This window comes from Callospermophilus lateralis, chromosome 3, assembly GCF_048772815.1.
Source record: "Callospermophilus lateralis isolate mCalLat2 chromosome 3, mCalLat2.hap1, whole genome shotgun sequence".
NCBI classification, from domain to species: Eukaryota; Metazoa; Chordata; class Mammalia; order Rodentia; family Sciuridae; genus Callospermophilus; species Callospermophilus lateralis.
Genome location: NC_135307.1, coordinates 50,025,311 through 50,041,597, shown reverse-complemented (window position 1 = coordinate 50,041,597; position 16,287 = coordinate 50,025,311). Strand labels below are relative to the sequence as shown.

Genomic DNA, 16,287 nt, shown 5'->3' with positions numbered 1-16,287 from the left:
TAAATAAATATTAAAAAAATATATATATATAATCTCTCCATCCCAGATGCTTATGCACATCTCCAAAGTCACAGGGCCCAGAGGTTAAAACTTTGACACATTTGAGGCACCTTTATTCATTCTACCATACAGCCTTTCCTTTATTCCTTGTCCAAGGAAGAATCACAAAAACTGTATGCGATTCTATCTTCTACATTGCTTTTAATCCTAAAAAGTATGTTAAAAAAACAAACAAACAAAAAAAACCCTAAAACTAACATAACTGTCAACAAACACTCTGTGGAACCATATAAGCTTATGGTTAAGAATAAGATAATACATAGTCCCCTTAGGATTTCATTCCTGTTAGATACATTTATCATCCAAGAAGGTATAATATCATTGCAAAAATACATATTTCTGCCTTTCAAGAAAATCAATGAGAAATATTTCTTATTTTAGCTGTTAAAGAATCAAAATGACCAAAATTATTTATAGTATCTACAGCTACTTTATGTTGACACTCAACTTTTTCTTTTTTGGTGGGGAGTACTTGAGATTTAACCCAGGGGCCCTTTATATTCAACCCTTTTTATTTTTTATTTTGAGGCAGGGTCTCACTAAATTGCTTAGGGCCTTGCTAAATTGTTGAGGCTAATTTGAAACTTGTGATCATCCTACCTTAGCTTCCCAAGTTGCTGGGATTACAGGCATATGCCACCATACCCAGGTTTTTAACAGCTTTTTAAATCCCACAATCAAATATATCTCCTATTTTTTGTTTGTTTCTTTGTTTTTACAGAAAGCAGGTAAATCTGCACTATTAGATAAAAATCCATGTTATCCAAATGATAAAATAATTATTACTTAAGGGAAAATATTGCAATTAAACAATGCTTATACAGGATTAAATAAAATAATCCTGACTTTTATGCTTTTATGCTACAAATTACATCTTTAAATGAACTATAATATGCCTGAATTCAACTTTAGAATACTTATTCATATCTCTCAACCTTCATTTAAAAAGTATTACCTTTCCCAAAATTACTTTTAAAATTTCAAATTTGACCCATCTCTAGATCAAAAGTTGCCATGTTTGTAATATTGTATCATATAATTATGTCCATGTCAGTTCAAAATAGCCATCAATTTACTTTTAAAAAGTTCAATTTGACCTGATGCTGTGTTTGTGGCACACACCTATAATCCCAGCAACTTGGAAGGGTGAGGCAGAAGTATTACAAGCTTTAGATGAGCTTGGGTAACTTAGTGAGCTCCTGTCTCAAAATAAAATCTAAAAAGGGATGAGGGGTAACACAGTGGTAAATGTTCCCAGGTTCAATCCCCACTGCTGCAAAACTGAATTAAAAAAAGAAAAAAAAAGGAAAGAAAAGATAATCCATTAAATTTTCAAATGTAGTTTAATCTGATCACTTGATTGAATTGCGTATAATGAAACAAGTTGTGTATGGGTTTCAGTTCTAATAGCCCTATCCGAAGTATAGATTTCAAGTGATCTGTGAAATCTACTTCTCAGTTACTTTGACTTTTTAAGACAAGGATTAAAAAAAAATATATCAGTATAGGCCTGAAAGCAACATTAAGTAGTAAATGAATATTCAATGTCTAATTCTGGTCTTTGAGTTAACAAATATATATATATATATATTTGTTAATACTATATATATATATATATAGTAGTTGGACACAATACCTTTATTTACTTATTAATTTTTATGTAGTGCTGAGGATGGAACCCAGGGTGCTAGGTGCTAGGCAAGCACTCTACCACTGAGCCACAACCTCAGCCCTCCCTTAATAATTCTTAACACTTTGATGCTGTCACTCATTTAGCATTGTTTAATAAAAGATGAAAGTCCCAAATGAAGAAACACATATCAGTCATTTAATAATATCACCTGTGGAAGTTAGTAGTAAAGAACAATTAAGCCAGTACTTTTATTTGTTTGATTTATGTTTTGACTTTGTTGTTGTTTATGGTGCTAGGTATTGAACCTAGGGCCTCCTGAGGGCTCCCAGTTGTCCAGTTGTATCACTGAACCACAAACCCAACCCTTTTCTTCCTCTTCTTCTTCTTCTTTTTTTTTTTTTTTTTTTTAGATGGAAGCTTGTTAAATTGCTGAGGCTGGCCTTGAATTTACAATCCTCCTGCCTTTGCCTCTGGAGTAGCTAGGATGATAGACTTGTGCCACTGTTATGGTTTGGATGTGAGGTGTCCCCCAAAAGCTCACATGTGAGATAATACAAGAAGGTTCAGAGTAGAAATTATTGGGTTTTAAGAGTCTGATTTAATCCTCTGATAGGAATTAACTGAATGGTAACCAAGGTGATAGCATGTGGCTATGGGGTATATATTTTGTATCTTGAGAGTGGAGACTCTCTCTGCCTCCTGATGAAATAAGCTGCTTTCCTCTGCCACTCTCTCCCACCATGATGTTCAGCCTCCAGGAATGGAGCCGTCTTTCCAAGGACTAAGGCCTCTGAAACTACAAGCCCTCAAATAAACTTTTGTCCTCTATAATTGTGCTGGTCAGGTTCTTTAGTCATAGCAGCAAAAAGCTGACTAAAACAGCCACCATGCCTGGCTCAAACCCAGGGCATTTTGTTTTGTTTTGTTTGAGTGGGCATCTTGCTCTGTTGTTCAGGCTGGTCTCAAACTCCTGGACTTAAGGCACCCTCTTACCTCAGCCTGGAAAATGCTATGACTGCAGCAACCAAAGTCGGGAGTCTGAATATCCTAAAATTGTTGTAAATACAGGGATCAAAACAGCGATCTTCAACAATACTTAAAGAAGTTAGGAAGCTGGGTGCAGTGGCGTTCACCTATAATCCCAGGGACTCAGGAGGCTGAGGCCAGAGGATTACAAATTGAAGCCCAGCCTCTTCAATTTAGCAAGGCCCTAAGGACTTAGTGAGACCCTGTCTCAAAATAAGGCTGGGGATATAATTCAGTTGGTAGAGTGCTTGCCTGGCATGTACAAGGCCCTGGGTTCAATCCTCAGAACCATAAAAGGATAAAACATTTTTAAAAAGGCTGTGGATGTGGCTCGGTGGTTAAATGTACCTGGGTTCAATCCCCAGTAAAATAAAAAAAAAATTAGGGAATGGGCTGGGGATGTGGCTCAAGCGGTAGCGCGCTCGCCTGGCATGCGTGCGGCCCAGGTTCGATCCTCAGCACCACATACAAACAAAGATGTTGTGTCCGCTGATAACTAAAAAATAAATACTAAAAAATTCTCTCTCTCTCTCCTTCCCCCACTCTCTCTTTAAAAAAAAAAAGAAAAAAAAATTAGGGAAAAAGGACTATTTATATTCAAATTTATATGAGTCTATATTGATTTTTTCAAAATACTGTTTTAAACTGCATTTGAAATAAATATATATTAAGAAAAATGGATACTTCTTATAGCATTTTTATATTTAATTATAATTTTGAGATATAATTTTTCACAACTTAAACTGACTTTAAAATATACATTAGATACAGACATGCAATTTCCTTATAATTCATGACATAATTTTAAGTCAAACAAAATGATTTTTTAAAAATATATTTTAGTTGTAGGTGGACACAATAACTTTATTTTATTTTTATGAGATGCTGAGAATCGAACCCAGTGCCTCATGTGTGCTAAGCGAGTGCTCTATCACTGAATCACAACCCCAGCCCCCAAAATAATAATTTTTGATATTTAACAGTTCTCTGAAATGTCCTTTAAATAAACTCAGTTGGAGTCCCTTTGTAAAATAGGCATTAATGTTGTAATACAAAAAAATTCCCTGCTTTCTCTTATAAATATCTATACCAGCATGGTGTTTCTGTAAATATCATTATCTCAAGTCTCTGCCTTTCAAAAATATTGATTTAGGATCTGATTCCATTTTCTTATGCAATTTTTCTAATTAAAGCAAGTTTCATCTGTTATTCCCTAAAACAGTTGTTGAAATGATCTGAAAAGACTGGTTGTTTTAGCTTTTTTCAATATCCAGAAAATAGGGCCTGTGGTTTTAATCTAAATTCCTCCTTTAGGATTCTATTTTTTTTTTTTTAATTTTTATTCAAGCCCAAGTTCCTTTTCATTTACTTAATAATGTAATGTTTTGGAATAACCCACTTTGTTTATATATTATATATCTTCTATCTGAACCTTAAAAGAATTTCTGAATATTTTCATGAAAATCCCTCAAAACTAGTTATAATTGCATGAATACCCTATTCTCATTTGACTATTCATCAGGCTTTTTCATGCTTAGAAATTCTCCCAATATCATTCTGTATGATAAATAAATAAAATTATTTTGAGGATGCCCTGAAATCATATAATTATGTCTAAAATATGTTTATACATTAATGTTTTGAATCTTCTATATTTCTGGACCAGATATTGTTTTGTTTTCTTGTACTCTCTCTTCTTTCCAATGACTCTGATCTGCTTTTTCACACATATTCCTTTAGAATATGTCAAGTTTGGTTCAAGAGAATTTACTTTTCAATCACTTTTTTTTTTTAAGAGAGAGAGAGAGAGAGAGAGAGAAAGACAGAGAGAGACAGAGAGAATTTTTTAATATTTGTTTTTTAGTTATTGGCGGACACAACATCTTTGTTTGTATGTGGTGCTGAGGATCTAACCTGGGCCGAAGGCATGACAGGCGAGCGCGCTACCACTTGAGCCACATCCCCAGCCCTTCAATCACTTTTGACCATCTAAGTCTCTAATGATTTTAGTCATGTGCCTTTCTAACTTGGAAAACAAGTTAATAATCTCCCTGTATGCTGGTTGAGGATGCTGGTCAAGCACAGAGCTAAAATTTGCGGGAATATAAAGACATGATATATAATTTTGGAAATTTAGGAAAATTCTTCCTGAATTTGCAGCACTGTTGGCCTCTTCTTATAGGTTTATCATTTCTGTATTACTGGTAAATATTTGCTGAGTTTCTAATCTGTCCATTACAGAGAGATCAGAATGGAGATATAGAGAAGTCACATAACACAATCCTTTCTAATCAGAAGAGTTACTAGATACTAGGACATCTAAATCTGGAAGTGTCCTGTGATATTCACACTCTCTTATTGCCCTCTGATAAACTTCCAGAATTGAGAGATTTGAAGGAGAAAGTTGAAAACATTTTATCTTATTTTTGCTTAAAAATTCCTTATTACCTTAACACTTAGAGAAAACCCTTTTTAAAATATGCTTCTTAGGTAAAACAAAACAAAGCATTACTACTGATCTAGAATAAAATATAATTTAAAAATCAAGGCACAGCACAGTGGTGCATGCTATAATCCCAACAGCTGGGGAGGCTGAGGCAGGAGAATCACAAGTTTAAAGTCAGCATCAGCAAATTAGTGAGGCCCTAAGCAAATGGGCAAGACACTGTCTCAAAATAAAAATATTTTTAAAAAAGGGCTAGGGATGTGGCTCAGTAGTTGAGTACCCCTAAGTTCAATCCCTGATACAAAAATTTTTAAAAAATAAAAAAATCAAGACTATTTGAAGTTTCCCTTATCTTAGGTTTCTAAGAAAACCATTCAAATATGGTTATACTGCGAAAGTCTAAAAAATGAGTATATTGGGGCTGGGGATGTGGCTCAAGCGGTAGCGTACTCGCCTGGCATGCGTGTGGCCCGGGTTTGATCCTCAGCACCACATACAAAAAAAAAAAAAAAAAAAAAAAACAAAGATGTTGTGTCCCCCGAGAACTAAAAAATAAATATTAAAAAATTCTCTCTCTGGGCTGGGGATGTGGCTCAAGTGGTAGCGCGCTCGCCTGGCATGCGTGCGGCTGATCCTCAGCACCACATACCAACAAAGATGTTGTGTTCGCAGATAACTAAAAAAAATTCTCTCTCTCTCTTAAAAAATATAAAAAATGAGTATAAATAAGCAAAAATCTTCATTTATCAGAACAGGAAGTCAAAGACTTTGTATAAAATAGATTAATAAAACAGAATAATATAAAGATTATATTTAGAAAACTAAAGAAAATTACTAAAAAGATTTGATTTTTAAAACATCAAAAACAAATTATTGGGGCTGGTATTGTGGCTCAGCGGTAGAGCGCTCATTTAGCACATGCAAGGCCCTGGGTTCGATCCTCAGCACCACATAAAAATAAATAAATAAAATAAAAGTATTGTTTCCAACCATTTCCAAAAAAAAAAAGATTTAAAAAAAAAAAGATAAACAAATTATTTTTTTCTGGGACAGAGATGGGATTGGAATAGAAGCAATAGAAATTGCTTTTTTTTTTTTTTTTCATCTTACAAATAATTTCACTTCTTTTAAGGCTCAATTTGTCTTATTTATTACTTGGACCCTTACTTTATATTGTGCTCCACAGAATCTCAGTCCTGAGATTTTCAATGAGCCCAAGAGAACAATCAAAGCAAACTTTTCACTGGAATCCCGTCCATATACAAATTTCCATATGCCTTTAGGTCACCCAGTTCTTGTATCAGGAAAAAGCACTCAAATTGATCTTGCAGACAAGCAAATGTGAAGGAACAGCTCCTTCTGAGATGGAGATTTGCAATTGTCCTGGCTCCAAGGATCTAAAGTTGCCTTAAGGTGGCAAAGGATAAAGGGCAGAAGGAGGATCTTGGTAGAGAGGAGGAGGACTGATCAGGTAGATGCTCCCTTTCTGACTTTTGATCTCAATTTATGAGATCTGAGGGGAAAGGTCAGAAGCTAACCCATAGTACATAAATCGCTTTGGAGGCCCATGTACTGTGGGTTATCTCCCTGTAGACAGAAACCCAGCTTCCTGGGATGACCAGAAACACAACAGTTTTGATTCCTTCAAGGGGTTTAGGGTCATGGAGAGTCATCTGGTGAGAGCTGAAGTCAGAGAGAACTTGATATAACTACCCCATTGTGACAACAACAGAATGGCTTATGAACACATGTAAAGCCTCCTTTTGGAACTCCTCAATAGATCTGAGGACCCCCATGGCACTTGGAGAGTTCAGGAAATAAGAATACGAAATAAATTGCTTTTAAAAAATGGCTTAGCGCTATTTAAAAATTTAAACTTATTTACATATATCAATTTGATGATAAAGTTTCTATAAAATACCTTAGGATCTTCTTAGAACATCAATATTTCTCCAGTTATTTTTTTTAAAAGGGAGAGAGAGAGAGAGAGAGAGAATTTTAATATTTATTATTTTTTTTAGTTATTGGCGGACACAACATCTTTGTTTGTATGTGGTGCTGAGGATCGAACCCGGGTCGTATGCATGCCAGGCGAGCGCGCTACCTCTCCAGTTATTCTTTTTCCCATGGGATTTTGCCTTATAAGATTATAATCTAAGTTCCACAGTAAACTAGAAATTTATAAAAGAGTGGTTGGTGCTAATTATTGAATATTTTAAACAACATGGTTTCCTGGACTGTTTTTTATCCAATTTGTACTTAAATAAATTGTGGGGCTGGGATTATGGCTCAGTGGTAGAGTGTGTGCTTAGCATGTGTGAGGCCCTGGGTTCGATCCTCAGCACCACATAAAAGTAAATAAATAAAATAAAGGTTTTCTGACCAACTACAACTAAAAAATAAATGTTTAAAAAAATTATGTCGGGCTGGGATTGTGGCTCAGTGATAGAGTGCTTGCTTAGCACATGTAAGTCACTGGATTCAATCCTCAGCAACATATAAAAATTAATAAAATTAAGATACTGTGCCCATCTACAACTAAAAAAATTAAAATAAAAAATTATGTTAATGAATAAATTATAAATATCTTCATACCAACCTGATTGATAATATCTGTTTTTCAACATTGTGAGATCTTTCATATTATCTATAGGATCATTTTCTCCAGAAAATTCTTCTCTTTCATTATTTTCAACCATATTACTTTGATCCAGAATCTGTTTGGGAAATGGCAACTCTGTTTCCTTTGGAATGTTCTGGAAGCTCCAAGGGTTATCAAAATTATAGAATAACTTTGTAAAATATGCTATGTTGTAAGAATCATCTGTTTTCTCTAAGACTTTTTCCTTATCTATTTGATCCTCTGTTTCCACAGTTTTTATCATTTTTATTTCCTGTTCATTATCGCAGTCAGATTTACTTGTAAATTCACCACCAAACCAACCATTGGCTTGGGGTTTGAGTACATGCTCTGACTCCAGTGCTAGTGCCAACTGTTCCTTTGGTACTGAATCAAATTCTGATTCAGGTTCTCGCTTATGTTCAGTTTGGGGCTCACCATTATTTAATTCCTCTAGGTTATTTTCATCTTCTACTGTTATTTTTCTACTTTGAAATGAGCTTCCTTGCACAGGTTCAATGACTGATTCAAGAGCCTTTTCTTCACCATCTTCTTTTCTCAGTCCAAACCATCCTTGTACTTCAGTTAAGGGTGATGAGATATGATCAACTTCTGGAACGTGATCCTGTTTCACACTTCCAGTTTTGGCTTCTTCCCAGTCATTTCTAATATCTTCAGAAGACTCTGATGTGGGAAATTGGCCTTCAGAAATTGCATAAAATTCAGATTCTATCTGGAAATCACTTTCATATATACTATATTTTTGCTCTTCTTCATATGGATACATATTTTCACCACTGTGACTGTTAAACTCCCTATCTTTATTTTCAAATATGTAACTTACTCCAAGGAGACAAAGAAAGTCAGATTCCTAAAAGAAAAAAAAATTGCATTTCACATAAATGTACTAAAGTTCCTCATTCTCTCTGTACCATTTAAAAAGGATGACTATGATTTTCCCAAGACAAAACAATAAGCTCAACTTCAGAGCAAAAACTAAAATCAGATCTTCTAATCTCAAACACATCACAACTGACTTCTAAAGGTTAATAATATAAACCTAAATGAAAATCCAGTTTTTTTCTTTCTTTTCTCTTTTTATAATGAAAATCTTTTTACATTACAGTTTCTGAGTTATTAAATAGTTGAGAAGAAGAGAGAATCAATGCTTCAAGTATATTCTATAAATAAGCTCTTGAAGAAAAGGCATGCAGATCCACAAAATATTGCACATCTGAAGATTATACTGAGAAGGATACATGTGTCTGTGTGGTGATATGAAAGACTGCTATGGTTTAAATGTATTCACCAAAAAGCGTGTGGTGGAAATTTAATTCTCAATGCAATAGTGTTAGGAGATGGGACCAAAGGAGAAATAATTAGACCATGAGAGCAGAGAGAATGGATAAATTTTGCTATGGTAGGAGTGTATTCATCCTACCATGTATCCCAGGAGTGACTTTCTTCTCTGAAGTATGAACTCAACCCCTTCTTGCTCTCTCATGTCCTCTCTCATCCTCTCACCTGCCACCATGGAATGATGCAGAAAGAAAACCCTCACTAGATGTGGGTCTCTTGATATTGGACTTCCTCCTGGTTTTTAGAACTGTGAAAAATAAATTTCTTCCCTTTAAATGTTTCCCACTCTCAGGCTGGGGTTGTGGCTCAGTGGTAGAGTGCTTGCCTAGCACGTGTGAGGCACTGGGTTCGATCCTTAGCACCAAATAAAAATAAATATATTAAATAAAGGTATTGTGTTCATCTATAACTAAAAAAAAATTTTTTTTTAAAGTTTCCCAATCTCTGGTATTCTGGTACAGCAGCAAGAACAGACAAGACAGTAGGGAATTTTACTACATATTATCACAGCTTAGATAGACCTGTGATGCTGAAGTATGAAGCCCTGGTTAAAAGATGTCCTTATTCGGCTTTTACATATAACCAATGACAGTGAGGCTTTATTTGCTTATCTCACAGAGCAATAAAATCATAAAAAAAAAAATTAAGAAGTCACTTTTTAAAAACCTGAAATTTAGAAATAGTGGTGTGGGCTCCTCTTTGGCTATTACCATTATAAAATGAGGACAAAGTTTAGATTTTTGAGGAAAAAACTTCAGAATTGCAATTTTATAATATATGTTTGACACTACAGAATAGTAGGTGACTAATAACAGACATTGGATCTTGTCATCTATTAGCTCTGTGACCTTAGATGAATTATATGATCTTTTTATGCCTCCTTCTCCTGATCTGTAAGATGGGAACAATGATAGTCCTCTTCCTTACAAGAGTATTTTAAGTATTAAATGAGTCAAGTATTTCGAATAGTAACTGTCTCCAGTACATATTAGCCTCACCCAGCTCAAAGTTAAACTATTTCAGAAAAAGTTACTTATGCTGCAGTATTAGGGGTAGATGGCCCAACGCTCTTATTTATGTTCAGGATAACTCTAACCTCAGAGCTCCTTATGGAATCCAAGGCTACCTTTATTTTAACTGCATGACTTTTCAGCTTCTGTCAGCCCAATCCTGTTTTCCTTTTGTTGCCTTTTGTTGTTACAAGTACTGTTCCCAAAGGTACTCCTCAGAAAACATGCCTCAGTGTCTGGGTGAGGTGGGCATGTTAGTGGGTGCCTGTAATCTGGCTATTCAGGAGGCTGAGAAAAAGGGATCAGGAGTTCAAGACCAGCCTGGGCAACACAGCAAAGTCACAATCTCAACAAAACAAAAGAATCCAGGCCCTTTTCTTTTATTATGCTACCATGCTAGATGTTAGGGTTCTACAGTAAGCAATTTAAAAAAAAGGTAGTTGTAAATTGCAATTAGTGCCATGAAAGAAAATCACATTAATGAAGCCAAAATTAGATAGGCAGAAAGGCAAGGGTTGGATCCAGAGAATGAAGAATTGAGATGTTAATTCCTTCAGAGTCCTTTCTCCACCTTTATTATCAGGATAACCTGCCCTTGCTCCAACTTGTTGCTAAGGTAACCTGTCCCTCCCTACAGGGAGTTGTTAATTATGCCCCCTTCCTGCCCAGATCACTCCAACCCATCTGCTTTCCACCTTTTGGCCATCCCACAGAGCATCTCCTGGGCCTAGTCAAGAAGGAGAGAGATAAGGGGAAGAAAGCAGGAGAACAATAGCCTAAAACCTATAAAAAAAGGCAGAACACTTTTCACTTCTTGGGATACCAGGATACCAGCTATGGCCCCCTTCTCCTTCCTGGGAGAAGTCTATGTTAACCCCTTTTTAAATAAACCCTGTTTCATATGCTTGCCTCGGCATGCTTCTCTAATGTTACACTTCAACATGTGAGGGAACAGAACTTGTCATGATAACGATAACCGGTGGTATCATTAAGAAGCAAAAATTCCTTTAATCCCAGTGGATCGGGAGGCGGAGGCAGGAGGATCAGGAGTTCAAAGCCTGTCTCAGCAATTTAGCAAGATCCTGTCTTTAAATAAGATATGAAAAGATCCAGGGATGGTTAAGCAGGTTTGATCCCCAGTATTAAAAAAAAAAAAAAAGCACTTAAGGAATAATTCCTTTAGAATCATCATGGAACGCCTCTCTGAAGATTTTGTTGTTGTTTTTTTTTCTTTGTAAACTCAGCATACTTTTTCCCCCCAGCTGTATGGAAGACTATCAAAAAGTTGCACAGAATTACCTTATGTATTTTTCTTGGTTGGAACAAATGAATATACTGTTGTTACCATCACAATCCAGGTATGTGCCTATTATCCTAAAAGTTTTCTGGGAGGCAGAAAACTTTAAAAATATATATTTAATTGATTTTATTTTTAAAATACATGACAGTGGAATGCATTATAATTCTTATTACACATATAGAGCACAATTTTTCATATCTCTGGTTGTATATAAAGTATGTTCACACCAATTCATGTCTTCATACATGCACTTTGGATAATGATGTCTATCACATTCCACCATCATTGCTAACCCCCTACTCCCCTCCCTTTTCCTCCCACTCCTCTGCCCTATCTAGAGTTTGTCTATTCCTCCCATGCTCCCTCTCTCTCCTTACCCCAATATGGGTCAGCCACCTTATATCAGAGAAAACATCCAGCATTTGTTTTTTGGGGGATTGGCTAACTTCACTTAGCACTATTTTCCCCAATGCCATCCATTTACCTGCAAGTGCCATGATTTTATTCTCTTTTATTGCTGAGTAACATTCCATTGCGTATATACACCACATTTTTTTTTTATCCATTCATCCACTGAGGGGCATCTAGGTTGGTTCCACAGTTTAGCTATTGTGAATTGTGCTGCTATAAACATTGATGTGGTTGTGTCCCTGTAGTATGCTGTTTTTAAGTCCTTTGGGTATAGACCGAGGAGAGGGATAGCTGGGTCAAATGGTAGTTCCATTCCCAGTTTTCCAGGAATCTCCATACTGCTTTCCATATTGGCTGCACTGGTTTGCAGTCCCACCAGCAACGTATGAGTGTGCCTTTTTCCCCACATTGGGAGGCAGAAAACTTTAATGATGTTTAAACTGTGATCTAAAGGATATAAAGGAACTAGCAAGGTGAAGAATTTGGAGAAAGCATTCAAACAAAAAAGAAAAAAACCTATTTGGGTCCCTGAGCTTTTCATGCTCTAAGAATGATCCAAAGGCCTGTTAGATCAGGAGAATGGTGAATGAGAGGAATGGCAGGAAGCAGGAATCTGCAAGAGAGAGGAGGGCAGGGGGCAGTGACAGAACATGTAAACATCTCATTTTGTGTGTGTGTGTGTGTTTGTTTTTATATGATCATTAGAGAATGGATTAGAAGAAGGCAAAAGAAGAGGCAAGAAAAGTTAGAATGGTATGGTAGCATTCCAATCAAGTGAGGATGATGCCTTGGATTAGTGCTATAGGGAGAGCAGAAATTAGCAGAAGACAGTATGCTGCAGATACATTATAGTAATAGAACTGACAGGACCAATTATTATACAATAAATGCACAGTTAATCCCTGAGTTTGTGTTGGGAAAAAGCCAGACAATAGATAATTGGTTTAACTAGATAGGCTCACATCACACTGATCTTATTTGCAATAAATTGGCCAAACCTGAAATCTGAATTAAATGGGCTAATCATGTTCATATATTAAAAAGTTACTTTCTGGGCTGAGGTTGTAGCCCACTGGTAAAGCACTTGCCTGGCCCATGTAAGGCACTGGGTTCAATCCCCAGCACCACATAAAAATAAATAAATAAAAATAAAGATATAGTTTCCCATCTACAACTAAAAAAAATTTTTTTAAAGTTACTTTCTGAGTCCCTTTATTATTATTAAGATCAACATTACTAAGCTCATTAAAAACTCCAACAGCAAAAGAGGTACAAATTTGAGACCTAGGGAATATGGTGGGAAATAAACTCTGGTCCTAGTAGCACAGGAGTATTAAGGAATTGTCTCTAACACCTATACAGTACTTACTAAGTGTCTATGTACTTTTTATATATGATCATGTATTCCTCAATAAATTTGAGGAAGCACTATGTTATACTCATCACTCCCATGTTGCAGATGAAGAAATCGAGACAGGGAGAGCCACATAACTAGTAAGTATCTGAGTCAGGCTTTAAATTCAATCCATCTCTAGAATTCATGCTTTTAACTATCACCTATGAATTGTTCTAAAAGCAGAAACTTTATCATCAATTTTGTCTTTTTTTTTTTTTAAGAGGGAGAGGGAGGGAGGGAGGGAGGGAGAGAGAGAGAGAGACAGAGACAGAGAGAGAGAGAGAATTTGAATATTTATTTTTTAGTTTTTGGTGGACACAACATCTTTGTTTGTATGTGGTGTTGAGGATCGAACCTGGGCCACACGCATGCCAGGCGAGCGTGCTACCGCTTGAGCCACATCCCCAGCCCTCAATTTTGTCTTACCTAATTTTACTCATATCGTCAAACTCTTCCTAAGGTTAAGTCCACAGACCAACTATTTTATACATTACTATATGAGATACACAATCAATGGACACTTGTACTAAGAAAAACTGTTTTGGCCAAGAAATTTTAAATTCAATTCATAGCTGAGAATGAATTTACTCACTTTAGTTGATATTTCAACCTCTTCAGATATGAATACCTCTTCAATCTGGACTGCATCTCTGGGAAAAAACCCAAAGTTCTTTCCTTTCTATCAAAATGAAGAACAAAAATTACCAAGGAGGAGTGATCAAAGCAATAATAACTATTGAGTCTGATTTTATATCATGTCCTTGGCTTTTATCTAAGTCAAATCACAAAACATTAATTGGCTATCAAATACCATCTAAAAAAATGAGTAAAACCATATTCTTTTATTATTCAAAAGAATAACATTAATTTAAGAACATACTGAGCCAAACTCTAAAATTCTACTGTTTCAAACAAAAACTGCACCATATAATCATACTCTCCTCCTCTCTCTCTCTCTTTCATTCTCTCCCTCTGTTCTTTAATGATCTTGTTGAACAGGTCAACCACAGATTTACACTAGTAGATCTGGAATATCAAAAGGCAAGGCAATGGCGGCAATAGCCATGGTAGACAGAGCTGTGACACAGTCAGCATTTTCAAGATGTAATGCTCAGGGAAGAGCCACAGATAGATTCATGAAAATAGTAAAGGCCCAGGAGTCATCAAGATAAGATTTAGTACAATTCAACTTCCCTGGGATTGACTTGGTAACAGAGATTCTCTTAACCTGGTTCAAGCACATGCAAGTTGCTGCCCTTCTAGAAATGTCAGTGTACTAAGAGTTTGCGCCAAATAAAAAAACTTACTTGCTTTGGTCCTCTACTCCAGCACTGTTACAATAAAAATGTCTCCCAGTTGTTATTTTATTTTTCATAAAAACGCATGAACCTTGCTTCCCTAGGCTACCAACCTTTCTGATGATCTTTTCAAAAACAACTCAACCCTTTGTTTAGAAAAACAAGATAATCCCATTAACTAAAACTTCCCAGTCTCTCCCCAACTTGACATGGCAACACTAACAGATAGCTGGAATTGCCTACCCACCCCATTCTACAACAGCACCCCTAAAGTCTCCCCAAATAAAAATAAAAGCTAAGTTTAAAATATATGCATGTTATACAAAAAATAATTTCAAGACATTCTCTTTGTCTTCCATCTCAATCAGACTATCTTTCCAAAAGCCTCTTTTATGGAAATATTGGAACCACCAATGAACATAACCACTTTTGTTTGTTTAAATATTAGGGGTTTTTAATATTTTTACAATACTTTGAAATCCCAGAGTTCCTTTAAAGGCAAAAAATAAGCATCCTTGTCTAAGTTGGTTATTTATTCTGTATTCAGTTCATAAGTCTGGTTACTTACACTTCCTGCCCACAAATCTTCTCTTTGTCCTGCAAGTTTAACATAAACAGATATTTCTTCTCCCTTAGTGAAGTTCAGGAATAGGCAATCAGGTCCTGTGTAATCTCTCATGGCTACAACTCTGCTTATTAAAGCTATGTAAACATAAAAAGAAAAATACTTTAAATTAAAATGCTATTTTTCCTTCTTCCATTTTGCTCTCCTCTAATCCATTCTATGTATTTACAAATGCTAATTCTTTTATGTCATTTATGGTCACAAACCTATATACATTTCCCACAGCACACAGCCTCAAACCCAGGTGTTTTGGCTTGGTATTCAAGGACATCTATGATCTAGTCCCCCTTCCCTATTTAAATAGATCTCCTTCCTATTACTTTAAAACACAGACTTAGGGCTACAATCAAGGTTATAAAACTGTTGTCCTTGGAATATTTCATTACCATTATCCAATCTGCTGAAAAGGAAAGTTAGTTTTTTTTCTTATACCTACTATATTTCCAAACATTATGATAACCACTTTCATTTTATTTATTAAATCCTCAAAACAGGTCTGTAAAGAAATCTTGGTCTAACAAGTGAGCCTTTAGTTAAGGCTTAGAGAATTGGTCATACAACTCTGGTGGAGCCAGATGTGCATTGACATTCCCTCCCTCCCTCCCTCCCTCCCTCCCTTTCTTTCACTGCAGCACCACCTTTCTTATTCTGAGCTTCTATTTCTGCTCTTGGATCAGCCTAGAAGCCCTCCCAAGCTGGCCATGGTGACATACACCTGTAATCCCAGCAACTCAGAGGTTGAAGCAGAAGGATCACAAGTTTGATGCCAGCCTCAGCAGCTAAGGGAGACCCTCAGCAACTTAACTAGACCTTGTATCAAAATAAAAAATTGGGCTAGGGATGTGGCTCAGTGGTAGCGTGCTTGCCTAGGATGTGTGATGTACTGGGTTCGAGTCTCAGCACCACATACAAATAAATTAAAGGTCCATCAACTACTAAAAATTATTTTTTAAAAAATTGAAAGGACTGGGAATGTGGCTCAGTGTCAAAGCACCTGAGTTTAATCCTTGAATCAAAAAAACAAAAAAAGAAGGGGCTGGAATGGGGCTCAGTGGTAGAGTGCTTGCCTAGCACGTGTGCAGCATTGGGTTCAATCTCAGCAC

The 16,287-nt window shown here is 36.0% G+C and overlaps 1 protein-coding gene across 2 annotated transcripts in view; it reads right to left on the bottom strand.

The window, feature by feature from the left end:
- Mia2 (MIA SH3 domain ER export factor 2) overlaps window positions 1-16,287 on the bottom strand; it is a 98,331-nt gene that overhangs the window by 80,219 nt on the left and 1,825 nt on the right. For both annotated transcript variants that reach the window (XM_076848238.2, XM_076848239.2), the window contains exons 2-4: window positions 15,128-15,261; window positions 13,854-13,940; window positions 7,765-8,656 (exon numbers count right to left, since the gene is read on the bottom strand). In XM_076848238.2, the coding sequence (XP_076704353.2) occupies window positions 7,765-8,656; window positions 13,854-13,940; window positions 15,128-15,261 (1,113 nt within the window). The remainder of the gene's footprint in view (window positions 1-7,764; window positions 8,657-13,853; window positions 13,941-15,127; window positions 15,262-16,287) is intronic.